General features: G+C 49.1%; 1 protein-coding gene across 1 annotated transcript; it reads left to right on the forward strand.

Moving 5' to 3' along the window:
* Position 1: 1 nt before the first annotated feature.
* SNRNP40 (small nuclear ribonucleoprotein U5 subunit 40) lies at positions 2-11,295 on the forward strand. Its single transcript, XM_062593908.1, has 10 exons — positions 2-211; positions 355-484; positions 1,087-1,180; positions 1,958-2,123; positions 2,724-2,846; positions 3,921-4,041; positions 4,826-4,908; positions 5,353-5,414; positions 8,765-8,868; positions 10,679-11,295. Exons 1-10 carry the CDS (start codon positions 2-4, stop codon positions 10,726-10,728), a joined length of 1,143 nt encoding a protein of 380 aa, XP_062449892.1. The 3' UTR covers positions 10,729-11,295.
* Positions 11,296-18,461: the final 7,166 nt, after the last annotated feature.

The raw sequence follows: 18,461 nt of genomic DNA on the forward strand, positions 1-18,461 counted from the left end.
GATGATCGAGCAGCACAAGCGGAAGGTCCCGGGCGGCGGCCCCGGGCCGGGCCCCGCTCCGGGCCCCGCTCCGGGCGCCGCCCCCGGCCCCGACCTCCCGCTCGTGCCCGCGGCGGCCAAGCGGCCCCGCCACGACGCTCCGGGGGCGCCGGGCAGCGGCGGCGGCGGTGGCGGTGGGGGACAGCCGCCGCCGGGGGCCCTGCTGCAGGCGGTACGGGCGGGCTGAGGAGGGAAATGGCGGAGCGGGGAGGGGAAATGGCGGGGCGGCGAGGCGCCGGCCGTGCTGCGCGGCTGCCGCGTGCGGGCGTCGCCGCGGTTCTCCCCTCACCCGCCTGTCTCGTTGGCTCCCCTCAGGGCCCGCCGCGATGCTCCTCCCTGCAGGCCCCCATCATGCTGCTGTCGGGGCACGAAGGCGAAGTGTACTGCTGCAAGTTCCACCCCAACGGCAACACCCTCGCCTCCGCCGGCTTCGACAGGCTCATCCGTGAGTAGCGGCAGCGCCGGCGCCACTCTCTGCTGCCCCAGCAAGCAGGAGCAGGGCCAGGGCTCGCGGGGCTGCAGGCAGCCTTCGTGCCTTCGGGCTGCCCTGGGTTTCATCTCGCGGCTCTGATGAGTTCTGGGCGGAAAGCGCGTAGGTTCTTCAGCAGGTAGCGAACAGGAAACGTCTTCAGGCTCTCCGGGCAGGTCACTGTCCAGCTAGCGTAGGTCCTTCCTTGGAAGGCGTCGGTAACGCGCCTTACTTGTCACAATCCTGTATTCTCATATCCCTCATGTAGGTTATCACAAGTCGGCGTTTGCACCGATCTTTGGAAATACATTTTTTAAGGTTTTTGGCTTGCTGACATGACTTGGTGTGACCGCCTGTTTTTCATGATAAATTCCCCTTGATCTGAAACTGTAAATCACCTCAAAACAGCCCTCTGATTTCTGGGGCTCACCTGGCTCACTTGCTGTATGACCTGGATTTGAGAAAATAGTGGCTACTGTAAATAGATTGTTTTGATGAATTCCTGGAGAATCAAGCTATCCAGAGCAAGTGAGTGTTTGCATCATTCGTTTACTTATCCTTCTGCTTTTTTCCTTTAGTGCTATGGAATGTCTATGGAGACTGTGATAATTATGCCACCCTGAAGGGACACAGTGGAGCAGTTATGGAGTTACACTATAACACAGATGGCAGGTAAATGTCACAAAACCGGTTTTCTGCCTCCCTGTTTTTGAACAAAGAATACAGATGGTTTGGGGAGAGTGGCAGCATCTTTCATGCACTTCAGTCCTGCTCTGTTATCATGTGGCTCACATGAGACGCTTAATTTTAAGGGGGAGATGTTTGCTGCTGGCCAGCTGGAGCCCTTCAGAGATCCTCCTGCTCATTGTCCCTGCTTGGTTAACCCCTGCCTCTTTAATGGTACTTAAGAAGAGCACTTGTACTTTGGCTTTCCCAGGAAAGGAGTGTGCCTGCTTGAGACCAAGCAAGAGATGTGGAGCTACTTGTAACTCACAAGTTCCCTTGATTTCAATCTTGAGGAACATGTGAAAGTCCGGGTTGGTCATGTGGGAGACACTGGTTGATTGGGGAGTGAAAGAAAACAAGTGAGAGAGTTCTTAATTTGGAAGGCTGTTCCACTGTCATGTCTTAATGGGATTGCTACAGAGAGTTCTTTCTCCTGTGTTCTCATCGCAGATACTGTTTGAGGGGGTTGAAAATGAATATGCACTGACTGAAAAATGGGTTTTGATGGGAATAGCTCCGCTGTAATTGTTCCACTGTCAGACAGCCTGTGCTAAAACACCAGAACTGTCTTTGCACCACCCATTGCATATTGGGCATGGTTCTTCTCAATGGCACATTCCTGCTTAAAATTTCAAGCTTTGATCCCAGTACTTGGGAGTAACAAAAGTAAAATGGGGGAAAAGTCTCTGAAATTGAGAACTTCATAGCTGTTCTTCTCCACAGCATGCTTTTCTCAGCATCCACAGATAAAACAGTGGCTGTGTGGGACAGTGAGACAGGAGAGAGAGTGAAGAGACTGAAGGGTCATACGTCATTCGTTAACTCCTGTTACCCAGCAAGGCGAGGACCTCAACTTGTTTGTACGGGCAGCGATGATGGGACAGTAAAGGTCTGTATATTAGATAAGGAGATAATCTAGAACGAAAATAAGATGAGATCTTTGAAAGAATCTTTGTTCTTCCCAGTTAAGTGTCTTAAAATTTCATTATCTGACAACTTCAATTCCAGAAATGCCATTTGATACTTCTTTTCCTTCTTTGGGTATGGGTTAAGTAGATTCAATTGGAATACCGTACCGGAGCAGCCTAAACAAACCACTGACTCGTAAAAGAAGGGCTGTCTTCTTTCTGCGTAACAGTGTGCTTGTTTGTGGCGAATTATAATCAATATAGATTTAATACAAAATAAATCAAGTTCTACTGAAGTTTGCTTTTTTCCTTGAAAAGCATAAACAAAACATAAAGACGACAAAAGTTACTGAAACCTTATACTCTTGCTCCTTCTTGCCCTATTCCTCATTTTCTTTAAATCAGAAAAGTCCTGTGTTCCTGGCCATAGCATATTTCTGCTATTATTTTTGTAGATAATTGAGATCTGAAAGAGCGAATTTCAGTAGAGCAGACTGAGATCCTGCGAAGAGTTTGCAACTTTCTCTAATTTTATTGCTAAATGTCTGTTTCTAACTGTTAAAATTGCCATGTCTTTTCAGCTGTGGGATATCAGGAAAAAAGCTGCGGTGCAAACATTTCAGAACACTTACCAGGTCTTGGCTGTGACTTTCAATGACACCAGTGATCAAATCATATCGGGAGGCATTGACAATGATATTAAGGTATGACAGTTGTTTCCTTGTGCCTCTGTTCTGACTTTATGCACCTTTTCTGTCCCATTGGATTTTGATTGTGTCAGTGCGTGAGATACAGCAATGGTCAAGGAAAAACGTGGAAGTCTGTTGGTCAACTTTGCAGTCACAGTAGCTGCATCGCCCCGCTGTGTCCAACCTCTCTGTTGGCACGGGCCTGGTAAACCATAAGGAAGTTGTTCCAAGGCTTTTTGCCATGTGACTGGCTGACGTTCCTGGGCGTGCGTGCCAGCAGTTCTGTCACACAACGGAGGTGCATGCACAACGGAGATGCCATCCTCTGAGAAGTGATGTGGTACGCTAGCTCTTCTGGCAGACTGTCTGTCCCAGAGGCAGGTAGGGCCATGTATGAAGTAGACTAAGAAAGGTCAGTGACGCATTCACACTCTTTGGCCTCTGCTGCAGTCTGCTCTTATAATTTATTTTATCTCTTGCTGCTGTGGAAAGCCCTTGTTTAAGAGCAAGCTCAGTGTTTTGTTTGGTTCCCAGATGAGATTCTCTGGATAGTTTTATAGCTCAGCGGGTCCTATTGTCTTTTTAGGCTCAGGCCCCAGGCTTACCTAGACGTGGGGAATGTGTACTTGTCAGAGAGCCCTCACTAGGTGTTGCACTGAAATAGCATCTTTTCTGATTGCCCCTTGAAAGTCAGTAACTGGGAAAGAACAGCATGAAATTTGGGGGATTTGACTACTGCTTGCCTGTGCCATTGCATTGGGCAGTGGAATTTGGGAGCTGGGGGAGCTTTAGCCTTTAGAGTAAAGCAACTCTTGCTCGCATGGGGCTGCTGGCCTTTAAATCCTTGCTGCAGCTGTGGTTTGACATGCTAGGTAAGAATTCTTTCATAGGGTAAATGCAGTTTTTCCTGTCACACTTCTAAAACTCTAACCTTATAGGTTAGCATTTCAAATGCCCCCACCTGGAAATAGAAAGCTGATTCTATCAAATGACTGGTCAGTGCCTGCATGAAATAATTTGGAATCAGCAGTTCCAACGTTCTTCATTGTCCTTCAGTTAAGCCATAATTTTGTGTCTGCTGTCTAAAAGGTGTGGGACCTTCGCCAGAACAAGCTCACGTATACCATGAGAGGACACGCGGACTCCGTGACAGGCCTCAGTCTGAGTTCGGAAGGCTCTTACCTGCTCTCTAATGCAATGGACAACACAGGTACATCCTGCATAACGTAAAAGTGCAGCTGCACAGACAGCTTTCCAGCACTGCTTTCTTAGGCTAGCCATTGGGTAGCTTTGTGTGGCATTTTGGAAGGAACAGCTCAAATTATTCCACATAGAAGAACAAGAAGGTCAGATAAGATGAGAGAGGCTGAAGGGAGTTTGGCTCCAGAGATAAAGCTGGAATTTTTGTCATTATAATGGTGGCAGTTGTGTCCTTTGCAGAGAGGGAGAGCTGTATCAGGATGGCTTGTCACGTCTCCCGAAGGACAACGAGGACACATGCCACAGGACAAGTTATTTGTGCAGACAATTGAATGTAATCTTGGTTTGGCGTTTGTCAGGGTGGTTCAGCTGTTTCCCCTCAGCAGGGAATGACAGCACTTTTTCCGAAGTGCTTGTCTTCTGTGTATGGGTGCTCAGTGAAACTGATCTAATTAGAAATGTGATCATGAAGTGTATTAGAATAAAGCAAACGCTCACATGAGGAGATGGTGGCTCATTTGTGTAATAGTTGTATTTTATTTTCCCCTTCCTGTTGGCGGGAACACTGTCCTGGTGTTACTATAAATTCTTGTATTTGACCTTTCACATCAAAGCTTTTTGCAAGAGGAATATGAGCTGCTGATTTCCGTTTGCTTCTGGGGAAACCTAGTCATGAAAAGAACAAAGAACGTGATCGAGTCTGATCATGGCAAAAGTAATGTTTCCAGAAACTGACCTTGCGCCCATGACTCGGTGATCTTCAGCTAATTACTGCTAGTTCTGCTCTGTTGCAGTTCGTATCTGGGATGTACGACCGTTTGCCCCTAAAGAGAGATGTGTAAAGATATTCCAGGGGAACGTGCATAATTTTGAAAAGGTGAGTGAAAAGGAAAAAAACAAAAGAATTATTGTGTTTCTTTTTTTTTTTTTAATGCTGCTGCCATCTATTAACTTGCCTGTAAATTGTTTTTGAAATTCAAGCATAAACCAGAAAGGCTTTAACAAGGACTCAAAAGAAAGATTAATGCACAAAGTGAGATTCCAATTAAAGCTGCAGTAACAAGATTTCTTTGCTCAGTTCAGCTATAATTAGCTGTAAATTAAGTATTTTCTACATTTACTATCTGCTTTGTGTAAAATAACAAGGCACTGGATGTTTCCAGTGATAAAATAAAATACGTAATTACCATCTCATCTTCCAAAGGGAGATCATTAAAGTGGTGCCCATGATACTTGAAGTCTCATGGTATTTTTATTTTGGGTAGAAGGGAAAACTCTGTCTTATTTTGAAAATAGAACTGTGCACATTCTTTTATTTTAGAATCTTCTGAGATGTTCTTGGTCCCCAGATGGGAGTAAAATAGCAGGGGGATCCGCAGACAGGTGAGTTATCACTGTGTTTCTCTGTTACCTTCCATCCCAAACCATTTTACAGGTGTTGTTTAGTCTATGAAACTAATGGAGTCGCATTATCTCGGAAATCAGTATGAAGAGAGTTGTGCATAGAGGTGTGAAGACCTGGACAACCCCCACAGTTTGCTGTGACCGTTGTCTGCACTGGTTATAACAGTGATGTGTTCATAATGACTTTGTGTCCAAGGGAGAGCACTACGGTTACCAAACCTCCCTGTTACTATCAAAGGCTGGCTAGAGATCTGTGTTACAGTAGCAGGAGAAGAAGATGATGGGAGCATACTTGGGGGTTGATTCAGTCTCTTAAAATGTTATCAACAGGCTCTTGTGAGTCTCTTCTGGAAGCAGCGAATCTGCTGAACTGGTGCATAGTGTTGTGATTGTACTGATAAGGACCATACATGTCAGTTAAATTGCTGTGTGGGGACTAGCAGGAAGAGCCAGTGGTGTTCCTAGGATGATTTATGATCCTTATTTTTATTAATGAGTGTGAAGAAATAAAATCTGGCTAAATTAGCATTTATGAGTCTTTAAAATGAGAGATTCTATAAACTAAGGCAACAAAGAGTAAAGCAGGTGGCAGGAGGAAGCCTGCAGAGGGTCCACACCAGGCACTGAAGGTCACTGTGAAGGATACCAACCCCACTGGGATGAATTCTGATGCAGTCTCGGTGACATCGAGACAGAAATTTCTGGAGGCCAGAGCCCAAGGCATGGAAAAGTAGTAATCAGCGAATTAATGAGTTTCTGGTAGGGAGAACGTTAACTCTAAGAGCCCAGCTAGAGTGGGCCCGCTGTCACGGTGAGTATACGTGACTCCTTTCCATCCTGCTGGGTAACAACGGCATTGCACATGTGTGACGGAATACCTGTTATTTGGTAATGTACCAATGCTGTGGCAGATCCCAGAGCAAGCAACCTGCTATAGTGAAGTGTGGCATGAAATATTAGGCCATTAGGTTAGTTCTGCAGGTGCTGGTGTAGCTCTGCAGTCTGACGGCGGCTTTGTTGTGAAATGCAGGGTGAAGCGCATACAGCAAGGTCCCAGGGTGGGTTAGATAAGGCCACATGGAAATATTTCTGCTGTTATCTCTGAGCCCTTACCAATTTAAAAATTTTTTTTGAGAAGAAATCTCTGATGCGAAAGCAAAGCTAGATTAAATGTGCCCCTTCTCTTGAGTAAAAAATAGTTCCCCAGTGAGAACTCACTCCTGCATTATGTGGAAATTATTTGTGTGTGTGTGTGTGTGTGTGTGTGTGTGTGTGTGTGTCTATGTGTCTATATCTATGTTGTAGGGACAATTATCTGAATAATTTTTTTGCTTTTGATCCCGTCAGAGGTGGTTACAGTTAAAAGAAATACTTAAAGTGCTTTCCTGCTTTGTAGTACCAAAGGAAAAAAACAACAGCAGAGTCCTTTGAGAAAGGATTTTATACAGTTCTTGCTTACTAAGGTGAAATAGCTTTGTTTGAAGAAGTGCTGCTTTAAATAACATTCACAACTTAGGTTGCATACTTTATATGTTTCAAGAAAATAATTTGAAGAATAATGCTAGCCTGAAAAGGAATGTGCCTAACAAAGCAGATTATCCACAAAATTTCCAAACTAGCCAGCAAACGTTAGCAGTGAGTCTTCAGTGCTGTTTTGGGGAAAAGAAGCTCAGTTCTAGTCCAACTAAATGAAAAGTGTAATTGCAGAAGAAAGTCTTGTTCTCTATCAGCTCTGCAAAACCCTTTCAAACAGAAAGGAACAGGTGAAACTGAGGAACTTTTTGGTAGAATTGCATAAGCCTGAAACACCTTGATATTCAGAGCGTAGCTTGTTTGCAGGACTGCTGAAAGGTGTGTTTATCTTGAGCACATTTGAGTTTGTGAAGACTAGACATGGTGCTGCATAGTGGCGTTTATAGAGTCCTGCTTTGGAGAACTATGATGTTGTAGGTGGCTTTTATGTGTGTTTTACTGTTGCCTTGTCCCTTACGCCCTCACCCTTTTGCAGTGTCCCCTTTGAACAGCCTTAGTGACACCTCTTGAGCTTCAGGGCAGTGGAGCAGCTCTTCATGCTGAACCTGGCCAATTACTGCACTGCCACTTTCTTTTTTCTGCCCACTGACAGATTAAGTTCTAGATGCCAGTCACCTACTTAACGAGCAAAGCAAGAAGGCAGCATGAGTGTAATCCTAAACTGGCAGCTTTCCCGAGCCACTGATCTTTTTTTTTTTTTTTTTTTTTGAGATGTGAATCTTGTAACAAATGACATTTTGTGTCGCGAAGCTGTTATGTCTGGAAGGGAAGTGGTGCGGGTGGGATACAGCATTGTCTTCCCTGATTTGTAACAAGTTGCTTAGAGCTCTTTTCATTCTGATTTATGAAAAAACACTCCTACGAGAGCTCCGTATAGCTAGGGTTAAAGCATCACTTTTTCTCGTGGGACTTAGGTGTTAACTGAGCAAGTGGTTGCCGTGCTGTACGGACAGCAGTCAACACCATTGCGGATGGTATTTATGTGGGGAGGTGGTCTGCATTCTAGGGCAGTGTGTGAGTTGCAGAAAGGTGTTTTTCCCCCCTCTCTGAGAGTGTTTATAAAAAAAAATCTGATTAAAAGCTGCACTGTGCATGATGCCAGCAATTTATTTCTGACCTACTACCTGAAGAATTCTGGTGTCTTTTGTGCTGTCCTTCAGCCAAGGTGAAGCACTCTGGAAGGACCCAGGAGCAGCGTGAACCGACAGTGAGGAGAGAGACCTGGAAGAGATTAGCCAAAGGCCTGGATGCAATTTGTTCAGCCCCTAATAAATGCTGAGACGTGAATCATGACTTTAATGGCATAACAGAAAAATCCATATGTAACGGTTTTTAGCTGTGAGGAATTACACTATAGCATACAGTCTCCTCACTGCTTACCTGCCAGCCTGAACTGAGAGCAGCTGTTGGACTTGCAGGCAGATATTTGTGAGGACAAGGACAGTCCTTTCCATTCCTGAGGCTGCTTTTGTCCCTTACTGACTTTATTGCTGCTACGTTGAGGGTCTCTGGCTTCGTGTTTGCAAATCTCTCTTCATGCAGTGATAGATGAAATGGGGCTGTCCTGCTATGACAGTGACAAGGCTTTAAATACGGAGTTGGGAGGTCAGTCCCTGCCTGCTCAGACCTTTGTTCTTTCGAATTCAGCAGTGCTGCATTTTACTCCTTGTTTGCCCATGCTAACAGCTGCAGTTACTACAGTCTGAGTGGTGGACTGTTGCAGAAAGAAGCTGTAGGTTTGGGAGGCAGCTGCTTTGCCTTTTGAAGTGACTGCTCTCGTAACAACTGTCTTACAGGTTTGTCTACGTGTGGGACACCACATCCCGGAGGATTTTGTACAAGCTGCCAGGCCACGCCGGCTCTGTGAATGAACTGGCTTTCCACCCAGAGGAACCCATTAGTAAGTCCTATCCAGCTCAAGTCGGCTGGGGAAGTAGTTTCAGGGCTGGTGTAACTGCTTGTTCCTACAGACAACAGCCCAAAATCTGCCTGTGGCCCAGAGCTCTGGGTATCAGAGGGAGATTTGTGGGGAAGGGAATCCATTACTCCACGGCTAACTGGATTTGGGCCCAGTGTGCCCCTGGGCTGAGGGAGGGAGCCCTACTTCTGCCCAGATGGAGACCTGGATGACACCATCCATACAGCAGCAGTGTGGTTGCTGTTCTTGTGGTGATCTGGACCGTTGGTGAGCTACAGGTGGCCATGAGCTTGGCTGCTGTTGTCAGGATTTGTGGAGAGACTTCCCAAGAGCCATGGAAAAAGGATTTGGGGTACTTTGGTTGGGCACAAGCAGTATGACCTTACATTCAGTGATCACTTAAGGATAATTATAATAGCCTGGGAGCATGTCTCCAACCCAGGGTATCTAATGTACCCTAGAAGCTCTAGGCAGTAAGCATGGCTGTTTCAATACAGTCTTTTTGTCCCCATTCTGGAGATGTCTTCCTTCAGGGTGAGATCTGTGGCACTGGGTATCAGTGGGTGAGAAGCCACTTGTGGTGGCTTTTTCAGGACTGTTTTAGGTGTAGAGCATTAGCGGAGACCAAGCTTCAGATTGGTTTCTTAACATGTAGCACAGGAAGGTCTGTAGGGTGCTGCTTGTTTCTATGGAAACACTTGCACCATCAGCCAGGTCACCACACTACTTTGGCCAAAAAATTGATACAAGTCAACCCTGAAGTGAAGCCAAAAGCTCAGCCGCGCTGTGGGTGACAGTCTCTGCAGCAGTCTGGGGGTGGGAATCCAGGGCAGTGAATTATGAGTTTGTTCCTTGGTTATTCATTGCTCTGTCTTCGGATCAGAGGCTGTACTGAAGGAGCAGAGCAATCTTTCTTTCATCTATGGTTTGAAATGGATTGTGTGTTATTGTATTCTGCTGAGCTCCTCTTTGTGAATCAATCACTCGTCTTTAAAATAAAAATTAAAAAGCCTATCCAGTCATTACATGCCAGTTATGCAATTGATTTCTATTAACATCGAAGAATGCTAATCTTGCAAATTGCTCCACCCACTCCAAGATACTCGTCTGCATGGAATGGTGCACAGAAAGCTAAAATGTGGTGAGATTACAGACATCAGTCTGTAAGCTTTATGCAAAAATGCCCCCAAACCTCTCATGGGTTTGAATGAAATAGTTGTCAGCGTGAAGAACAGCGCTTCTGTGTTGGGATTGTCGTTCCTTTGACACTTGTGTGTTGAATCCACTGAACAGCCTTTTCTGAATTAAGGTGGTTCATGTCTTGTTAGGTTTGACTGCCAGCTGCGTTTTGCCTCTATTATGATAAAGAGCAACAGCCCAGAGAGGCTTTCTTGGAGAGCTTGTGCCCTCTAGCGGCCTGCAGTCCTGATGGTAGTGCCTAATTTGCAATCTGAGCGCTGCTTGCAAAGCAAATAATGCTTTGGGATATCCGAGTGCGTTAACAGCGTGTTTTTATGCCTCTCTTTACCATTTTAATGCTTAGACATTACAGTAGGTACGCCTTTATGTCTGTCTTGGGACAGGGGATGGCAGCCAGAACGTGCAGCGTGTGATTAGGTGTCAAACTAGTAATTCCAGGAAGTATTTTGTGGGGAGCAAATCAAATTTGGCTTTATAGATAACTTACAATAAGTGGAATAGGTAGTTAAATCCAAATGATGTATCATTACTGGAGATCTCCAACTGTTCTGTTTAATTTTCTTATTTCTCCCTTCCCCTTTCTTTCCCACAGTACTCTCTGCATCCAGTGACAAAAGACTGTATATGGGGGAGATTCAGTGAAGCTGAAAAGAAGATGGCTTGATTTATGCCCTCGAAACCTTTGGTTTACAGAAGTAGGATTAACTTGCTTCTAACTGATGTCAGCCCTTTCTCACTCTTGTGGTAATGGGAAAACGTTGAAGCAGCTTGATTAAACAAGGAGCGTTTTTTGCGGGCTGTAATGCCTGCAAGGTCTTGCCGTACAGCTTGCTTTTTTTGTTGTTCTTTTGTCTGTCTGAGGAAGAAGGAAGAAAAAATTGGAATTGAAGAGGTTTTGGCTGTACGAGAGACTATTGAACCCTTTCCCAGAAAACTTGAAATTTGTAAAATTAGTTTAAATTCAATATGTTGTTTGTACATTCCCTGCCCAGTTTCTCTTGATTGTTTTTATACGGTCAGAAATGAAATAGACAGTTTTTTACAAGAACTATGTAGATGGGATTTATTGTTCTGTTTTACTTTTCTGTTGTACAATATTAAATCAAGGCCCTCACTCATACATAATCCAAGGCAAACCATACGCTTTAACTTCAGAAGAGCAGCTTTATTTTTTATTCATAGCAATAAAAATGACCACATTGGAAGTAATGATTTGGCTACTGCTGAATCCTATTTTCTTTTTTTGGAGTAAAATCCAGCCTTCTGTTATAAATAAATGTAAAGGGAGCAAGTTTTCTATGATAAGCACAGTATATATAAGGTTCAGCAGTGGACGAACCAAACTGGTTGCACATTCTCTTCCTCAAATCAGGCTGTCCTGGCAGGGGCAGTGGCAGGGTTGTAGGCAGTGGTATTAGATGGTAGCAGACCTTCAAGCAGGTTAGCTATGTATCAGTGTGGGGGCATCAATGCTTGCTATTGTAGGAAGTGATTTCTTTTCCAGCCATCTAAGTTTCTTCCCAGGTGGCTTGTCCCCACCCTTCCCGAGCCAGTTCTGTGTCCCGTGTAGTTCTGTACATACCCAAATCCATGCTTGGCCTTCTGTCCTGAACCTCCGTGGCCTGTGGCAGCACAGGTCTCACCAACCTCAGTACCCCAAGGGTGACTGTGCTGGGAGGGCACAAGGCTCTAGGACACCTGTGCCCTGCCTCAGCCCCTGTCTGAGAGGTTTCTGGGGGACGTGTCTGCCAGACCTTGCCCTACAATCGCTGGCTCCCTGCCAGTTTAACTTGGTTTGCTGCATCCCTGTACCCGAACCACCACCACCATGCTGTGCTTGTAATATATTCAAAGAGTTTAAGCCACAGGGGAGCTGTTTGCGCTGACCTGTATGGCCAAGGCTAAAACCAGCATCAAGCCCTTAACTTCTGGCTGGTCTTTGTGAGAACATGCAATGGAGGGAGGTACCCCTGTGCTGCAGGTAATTATGTCTATTATTAATTAACTTACTGTGAAGAGTACGTGCTGTATTTCTATTCTGAACGTGTCCAGCTTCTAGCCGTTAAATTCTTCATCCTTTTTCCCCTCTGTTTTTCTCTTTGCTGCCTTGGCTGAGGTTGTACCAGCTTTTTCTCAGCTCTTGCTGGCTTCCCGCCCTGCTCCAGAGGAGGTTGCCTGAGGGCTGCAATTCAGGTGGGATAATGAGGTGTGGACACATGATGCTACCACCCCAACAGTGCCAAGCTGTAGGGCTATCCCGAACGGTTCTTGGCAAGCATTTGACCAGGAGGAATCTGCTCCAGCCACGAGGTATTTAAGAGCTGGAAAATCAGTGCTATTCGTGCAGTGGAAAGGGAAGAAGCACAAAGCTGCTTTCTTTTTGAGAGTGTTTCTTCTCCCTACTTTTCTTGCGGTGGGAAGAGAAGAGCCAGCGCTCTTGAGAACGAAATAGACTGATCAGCTTTTAAGGAGGAAGGGAGATGTGGCTGTATGTTCCCCAGGAGGAGAAGTGAGCATCTCCACGCTTAGGGCAACACACAGACTGGGGTATGTGCCATTTGGCCCATCATTGGAACCATTGCTGTTTCAGCACTGTGTCCTTGGGTTAGCCGCTGGCTTCAGCTGGGGCTGCAGAGCTTTCGGGATGCAGAGTGTCACTTGCTGTTGTGTTTCTCTTGAGGTCTTTGAGGTTGGAGCAGAGCTGGTCTTGGCTCCCAGATCCTAGATCATTGCAGAGTTTAGGACGAGGAGAGGGTGCAATGGAGAGTGTGGCTGGGTTTAACTGAAAATTATTAAATCAAACAGTGCCTTGTTCGCTGACCTTTCTAATTAGCTGAGTTGAAGTGTTCAAGCATCTGGTTTGTAGGTCTGGACTCTGCAGAGCTCCAGGTTCAAACCCTGGAAGGATCAGCTTCACATCTCCTCTCGAGATACCGGACAGGGTCCCATTCTTGCTCCATTCCCCGTGACTCCCAGCAGGAACTGCTGGTACAGGCCAGCCCGTTCAAACTGACCTTGAAAACCAAGATGGGTTCAGGCCAGTGGGACCTGGACCCAGAGTGGTGTTGCAACCTGGGGCTCTGCACTAGTCTCTCTGACTGCTGCAAAGCTGCTGCTGCCCTTCCTTACCCTCAGCTATCCTCAACCATGGCGGTCCCTCCTGGTGGTGGAAACCACGTTGTGTCTGAAGTCAGTGGTGATAACAAGGGGTGGGCAGGATGGTGATGAAGACAAGGGAAGACACATCACCAGATCCTTCTTGGTGAGTGAATGCATCTAAACGCAAACGAGCCACCCTTCAGCAGGAGAGGCAGGCGGAGAGAGCTGGAGGCAGGGGGAAGATTTATTTTTAACTCTGCAGCGTATTAAATAACATGCCCTGAAAAGCATGTAAATTAGAGCTGTGAATCCAGTCGGGAGCGCTGTGATTTGGGCCAGACCTCCCCGGAGCCATGGCTGCTCCCCTTCGCCCGGGGAGCACTGCTGTGTCTGGGTCCTCTCAGCAGAGCTGCCCACAAGAAGGATGGTTTAGTGTTTAATAACCCCTATTATAAGCTTCAAGGGATCATTATTTTGTTTAAATATATGCCCCAGTGTCAAAGGGAAGAGAGACTTGGAGCTGAGCTGCGTCGTCTCCAGGCCTAGCTGGCAGTTAGAAGAAAATAACCCTGCTGTTTCCTGACTCGGGTTTGTTTAAAACGAAACAAAAAGCTGAAAAGAAGGGAAAACTGGATGGTGAAGAGGAGGAACAAGACGTGCACCAAAGGGGGCTTCGGACCCGGAGGCTGGCGAGCGGCGCGGCCCCAGGGAGCAGGAGAGCGGCCAGCGTCCGCCGCGACGCGCTCGAAGGCCGGGCTCGCCCCGTCGTTCGGGATGCCACCTCGTACCGGAGCACCCGGACACGACCGGCTGCCTAAACCCACCTCCCCAGGGGCCGCGCCACAGGCGCTGCGAGGATGAACCTCGCTCCGTTTGCCCGCCTTGGCGACCTAACGAGCCTTCGAGGCCAATCGAAGAGGGAGACACGGGTGCTGGCCGCCCCGAATTACTGCGGCCAATTACCGTGGGCAATTAGGGCCGGATTGCCGCCCGTCCGCTCGGCTCCGCGAGGCGGGAGACGAATCCCACCGCCCATCCCCTGGAGAGAGGCAAAGACTGATTTAAGAGAAGTATCTACCTGCTCTTAATGGGACCCGTGGTCGGTGAGTCGTAACCGTGTCTCCGCTCAACAATTTGTGGATTTAATCTAATTTGCCAAGGGGGTTGGAAGGGCGGGTGAGCGACCGCCGTTCCCTCCCTCCCTCCTGGCTAACGGCCCCCGGGGGTGCCGTCAGTGCCGAGCCGTCCTCGCGCTCCACAGGGCCAACACATGGTGGACTCTTGCCTCTTGGCAACCATCCCGCGCGAGAGCACGTCCGGGGCAGGACAGCAGCAACCTGTCCAACACCTGATCCGGGCACTGAGCAAATTGTTTCCCACCTCCCTTCCTCCACGGGAGGTAGTCGCTCGGGAGAGAAATCTGGCCCGGGATCTGGAGAAACGGCTTCATGCCCAGCCGGTCCCCAGCAGATGATCCTGTCCCAGCAGGATGCTCCTGGGCAGCTCGGACTCGGCATGGAGCCACCCCAGGGTTCAGGTCCCCCAGATCTGTGCTGGAGCTGTACCATGCCGGAAAAAGCGTGCATGAGGCGGGACAAATTGGGATTAATGCTGCTGTGACACAGAAGAAGCGTTTCCCTTGGCCTTGGTGGAGTCACTTAACCACACGTGGTGTTTCCTCCGCTGTGAAGGCTGCTTCTGCTACGGGGCAGCTGCAGCCCCACGATTCACCGCGCGGCAAAAGAGCAGTGAAACGACACCTAAATCCCTCGCATCGATGGGGCTGGTTTTGTCCTTGGTGTCACGCAGCCCTTAAATCCCAATCGCACCCCAAAGCCCACACGTGTCTCATCCCTCGGGTTGCCACCAGCCCACGGCAGCATCCACTGGAGGACAGGTCGCTTTGGGCCCATCATCGCCTGGGCAGGTACTGGGGGACTCCAAGGCCACCCCACGGAGCTGAGGATGGGGACGGAGGGTCGGCAACTCTTGGAACAGAGCAGCAACACGTGCACAGGAGGAAAAAAGCCGGCGAATGCGTTTTGCAGCCCGCTGCCGCCTCTTCCGTTCCCCTCCAGCTTCCTCACCCATTCCTGCCCCGTCCTTCCCCAAGTGCTTTTCACACCTTTTCCAACTACTGTTCAGCAGCTAATAATGAATTTTGATAGTTAACAATAAACGAGTGATAATTTCAAGAAGAATGGAAAACAATTATTTGCTCTGTTGGGGGATTAGACGACACTTAGGCTCTATTTAACGGCAAACTAATTAAATTACATGAGAAAGCGAATGGAATCTTTCTTTTTGTTAATTATGAATTTGCGAGCTACAAAGGCTAAACGATGATGGATTCTGTAATCTGCAGCGCTTTCAGCTATCCACCGCGATAAGATGACAACTGAGCACGAATGGAAGCGGGTGCATTTTAATTTCTGTATCGATTCAATAACAGCCGGCTGCGTAGCGATCCATTAATGGTGATCTGCACGAGTTGACATTGACTGGCAGGCGGGCGGCTAATTATATTAAAAACGGCCGAGCGTTGTTTAAGTGGATGCGCGTTATTCCTGGAGGAGGTGAGGGCAACGGCGCGCCGTGCCTGAACATCCGTTAGTTTTCAGAGAATCACAAAAAACATTGAGGTTGGAAGGCACCTCTGGAGATCTTCTAGTCCAACATCCTGCTCAAGCAGGGTCACCTAGAGCACATTGCCCAGGATTGTGTCCAGGCAGGTTTTGAACATCTCCAAGGATGGAAACTGCAGTCTCCCTGGGCTACCTCTTCCAGTGCTCAGTCACCTCACAGTAAAGAAGTTTTTCCTTCTATTCAGCATTTCCCTTTTGGCCCATCACCTCTTGTCCTATCACTAAGCACTGCTGAAAAGAGTCCAACCCCATCTTCTTGACACCCTCCCTTCACAGGCTTACAGATGTTGATAAGATCCCCCCTCCCTCTTCTCTTCTCCAGGCAGAGCAGTCCCAGCTCTCAGCCTTTCCTCATACAAGAGAGGCTCCAGTCCCTTCCTCATCTTGGTGGGCCTCCGCTGGACTCTCCAGTAGCTCCGTGTCACTCTTTGTGGAGCCCAGAACCACAGACAGGACTCCAGATGTGGCCTCAGCAGTGCTGAGGAGAGGGCAAGGATCACCTCCCTCAACCTGCTGGCAACGTTCTTCCTCATGCAGCCCAGGATAGCTGTGGCCTTCGTGACCACGAGGGCACCTTGCTGGCTCGCGGTCGACTGGTTGGGCAGCAGGACTCCCAAGTCCTTGTGCACAGAGCTGCTTTCCAGCAGGCCAGCCCCCAGCCTGTCCTGCTGCATGGCCTTATTCCTTCCCAGGTGCAGGACCTTCCCTTTCTTGAACACGATGAAGTTCCTCTCTGCCCATGTCTCCAGCCTGTCGAGGTTCTTCTGAGCGGCAGCACAGCCCTCTGGTGCATCAGCCAATCCACCCAGCTTTGTACCATCAGCAAGCTTGCTGAGGAGGCACTCTGTCCCTTCATCGACATCACTGATGGGTGAGTTAATTAATATTAGACTGGTCTTGATCCCTAGGGGACACCGCTAGCTACAGGCCTCCAGCGAGACTTTGCACCACTGGTCACATTTTGACCTGGCTCGTCCCTCCTTCCCAGCCAGGCTGGATGTTCTGCTTGAGGCGACGCAGAGCCAGTGTCCCTTGGATGCCCGACCCATGGGATTTGCGGCTGCTCCCAGGTGTCACGAGGCCAGAGCACCCGGGGGTCCAGGCTGGCATCCGGCACCCCCAGCCTGAGATTTGAGCTCGCCGAGTGTGCGCCGAAATCCCGGAGGGTGGGCTGCGTCCGTGACCCGCTCCTCCACCTTGATCTTGCAGGGCTGCTCAGCCGCTCCAGCTTCCGGCTTCCTGCTAATTAGCGGCTCGTTAACGTGGATCCTGGAGAGCTGCGTCCCCTGGGGAAGCAGAGCTGGGCAGACTGTAGCGTGAAATCGAGCTGCCCGTCAGATTTTGTCCGGACTGAGAAGCCTCCAACTGTCCATGGCGGGGTGGGGGGGGAGAAAGAAAAAAAAGATGCAAATATTGACAGCTGCAAAACCAGGGATTGGGTTCAAACGGGGCACGGGAACGTCTCACCGCGGCACAGATGCCCTCGGCTCAGCACAGCTCCCCGATGGGGGAGAGCGGGGCGATGCCCCAGCAGCTCCTGCTGTCGTTGCAAACCCCAGGCCGGGGCACGTGGGACAAGTCCTGCTTCTCGGGGAGCTCAGCCCGTGAAAGAGCTGCGGGCCCTGAATTGCCTGCTTTTCTCCTTGTTTTGGCTTTCTCAAGACAATAAAATAATTCCAAGCTGGGCTTTCCCCAAGGTAGGCGTTTTTTCCCCCGCAAAAACGGCCAACGTTTGCTCTGATTTATGGCCATCCGCATTGGGGGTGATGCTGTGGCTCTTCCCAGGTGGGATCTTTCTGATCCAGTTTGGAAATGCCAAACGACTTGCGTCCGGGCCCCAGGGCGAAGGGGCGTTCCTGCACAAAAATCCACCCCCGGATCGTTGCGCCCCACCAGCACCCCGGGGAGCCGAGGACACGGCTCGGGGAGCGCTGACATTGCGGGATGCTCCGGCCAACAGCACTGGCAGGTCGTGGAGGGACCTCCGGGACATCCCGCTGCTGGTCCCAGAGCCCTCGGTCGAGCAGGGATTAATTAATATGCCAGGAAACAGCCTGGGAAAGGGAGCTGGTGGGACGGTCGGGAGCGCCAGCAGCTCTGGTCCCACCGCGCTCATGGGTGGTTTGCAAAGCCGGCCCGTTCCCAGCTCCTAAAAATACGGAGTAACACATCCTCCACGTCCCTCCTCTGCAGCAGCGGATGGCCGTGGCCACGGACCTCCCCGTGCCCAAAAAGCTGCCTCTGGAGAGACCCCACCCAGAGCTGGCGATTCCTTCCCGGAGCCACTGGACTTTTCCTTCCTGTGCCGGAGGCATCTGAGCATCAGCAAAACAAGAGGCTCAACCCTGGGAGGGAAACTTCTCCTTTTCAATCACCAGAGGTCACCGACATCGCCGCCTGCCCGCAGGATCCGTCCCACGCCGGGCCCTGCCTCCAGCGCCGGGCCGAGCCGAGCCGAGCCAAGCCGTTCCCCGGAAAAGCGCACTCGCCGGCCGAGCATCCTGCGCCCGGCGCCACTGCGGTACCCACGGGAACAGCCACGGAGCGGAGCGGCAGGGCCCGCTTCCGGGCCGAGGGCTCCCCCGTAAAAGTTTCTCCTAGAGCTTCCAAATATATATATATATAATATAT

The sequence above is a fragment of the Rhea pennata genome, chromosome 23 (genome assembly GCF_028389875.1).
Source record: "Rhea pennata isolate bPtePen1 chromosome 23, bPtePen1.pri, whole genome shotgun sequence".
Lineage (NCBI taxonomy): Eukaryota > Metazoa > Chordata > Aves > Rheiformes > Rheidae > Rhea > Rhea pennata.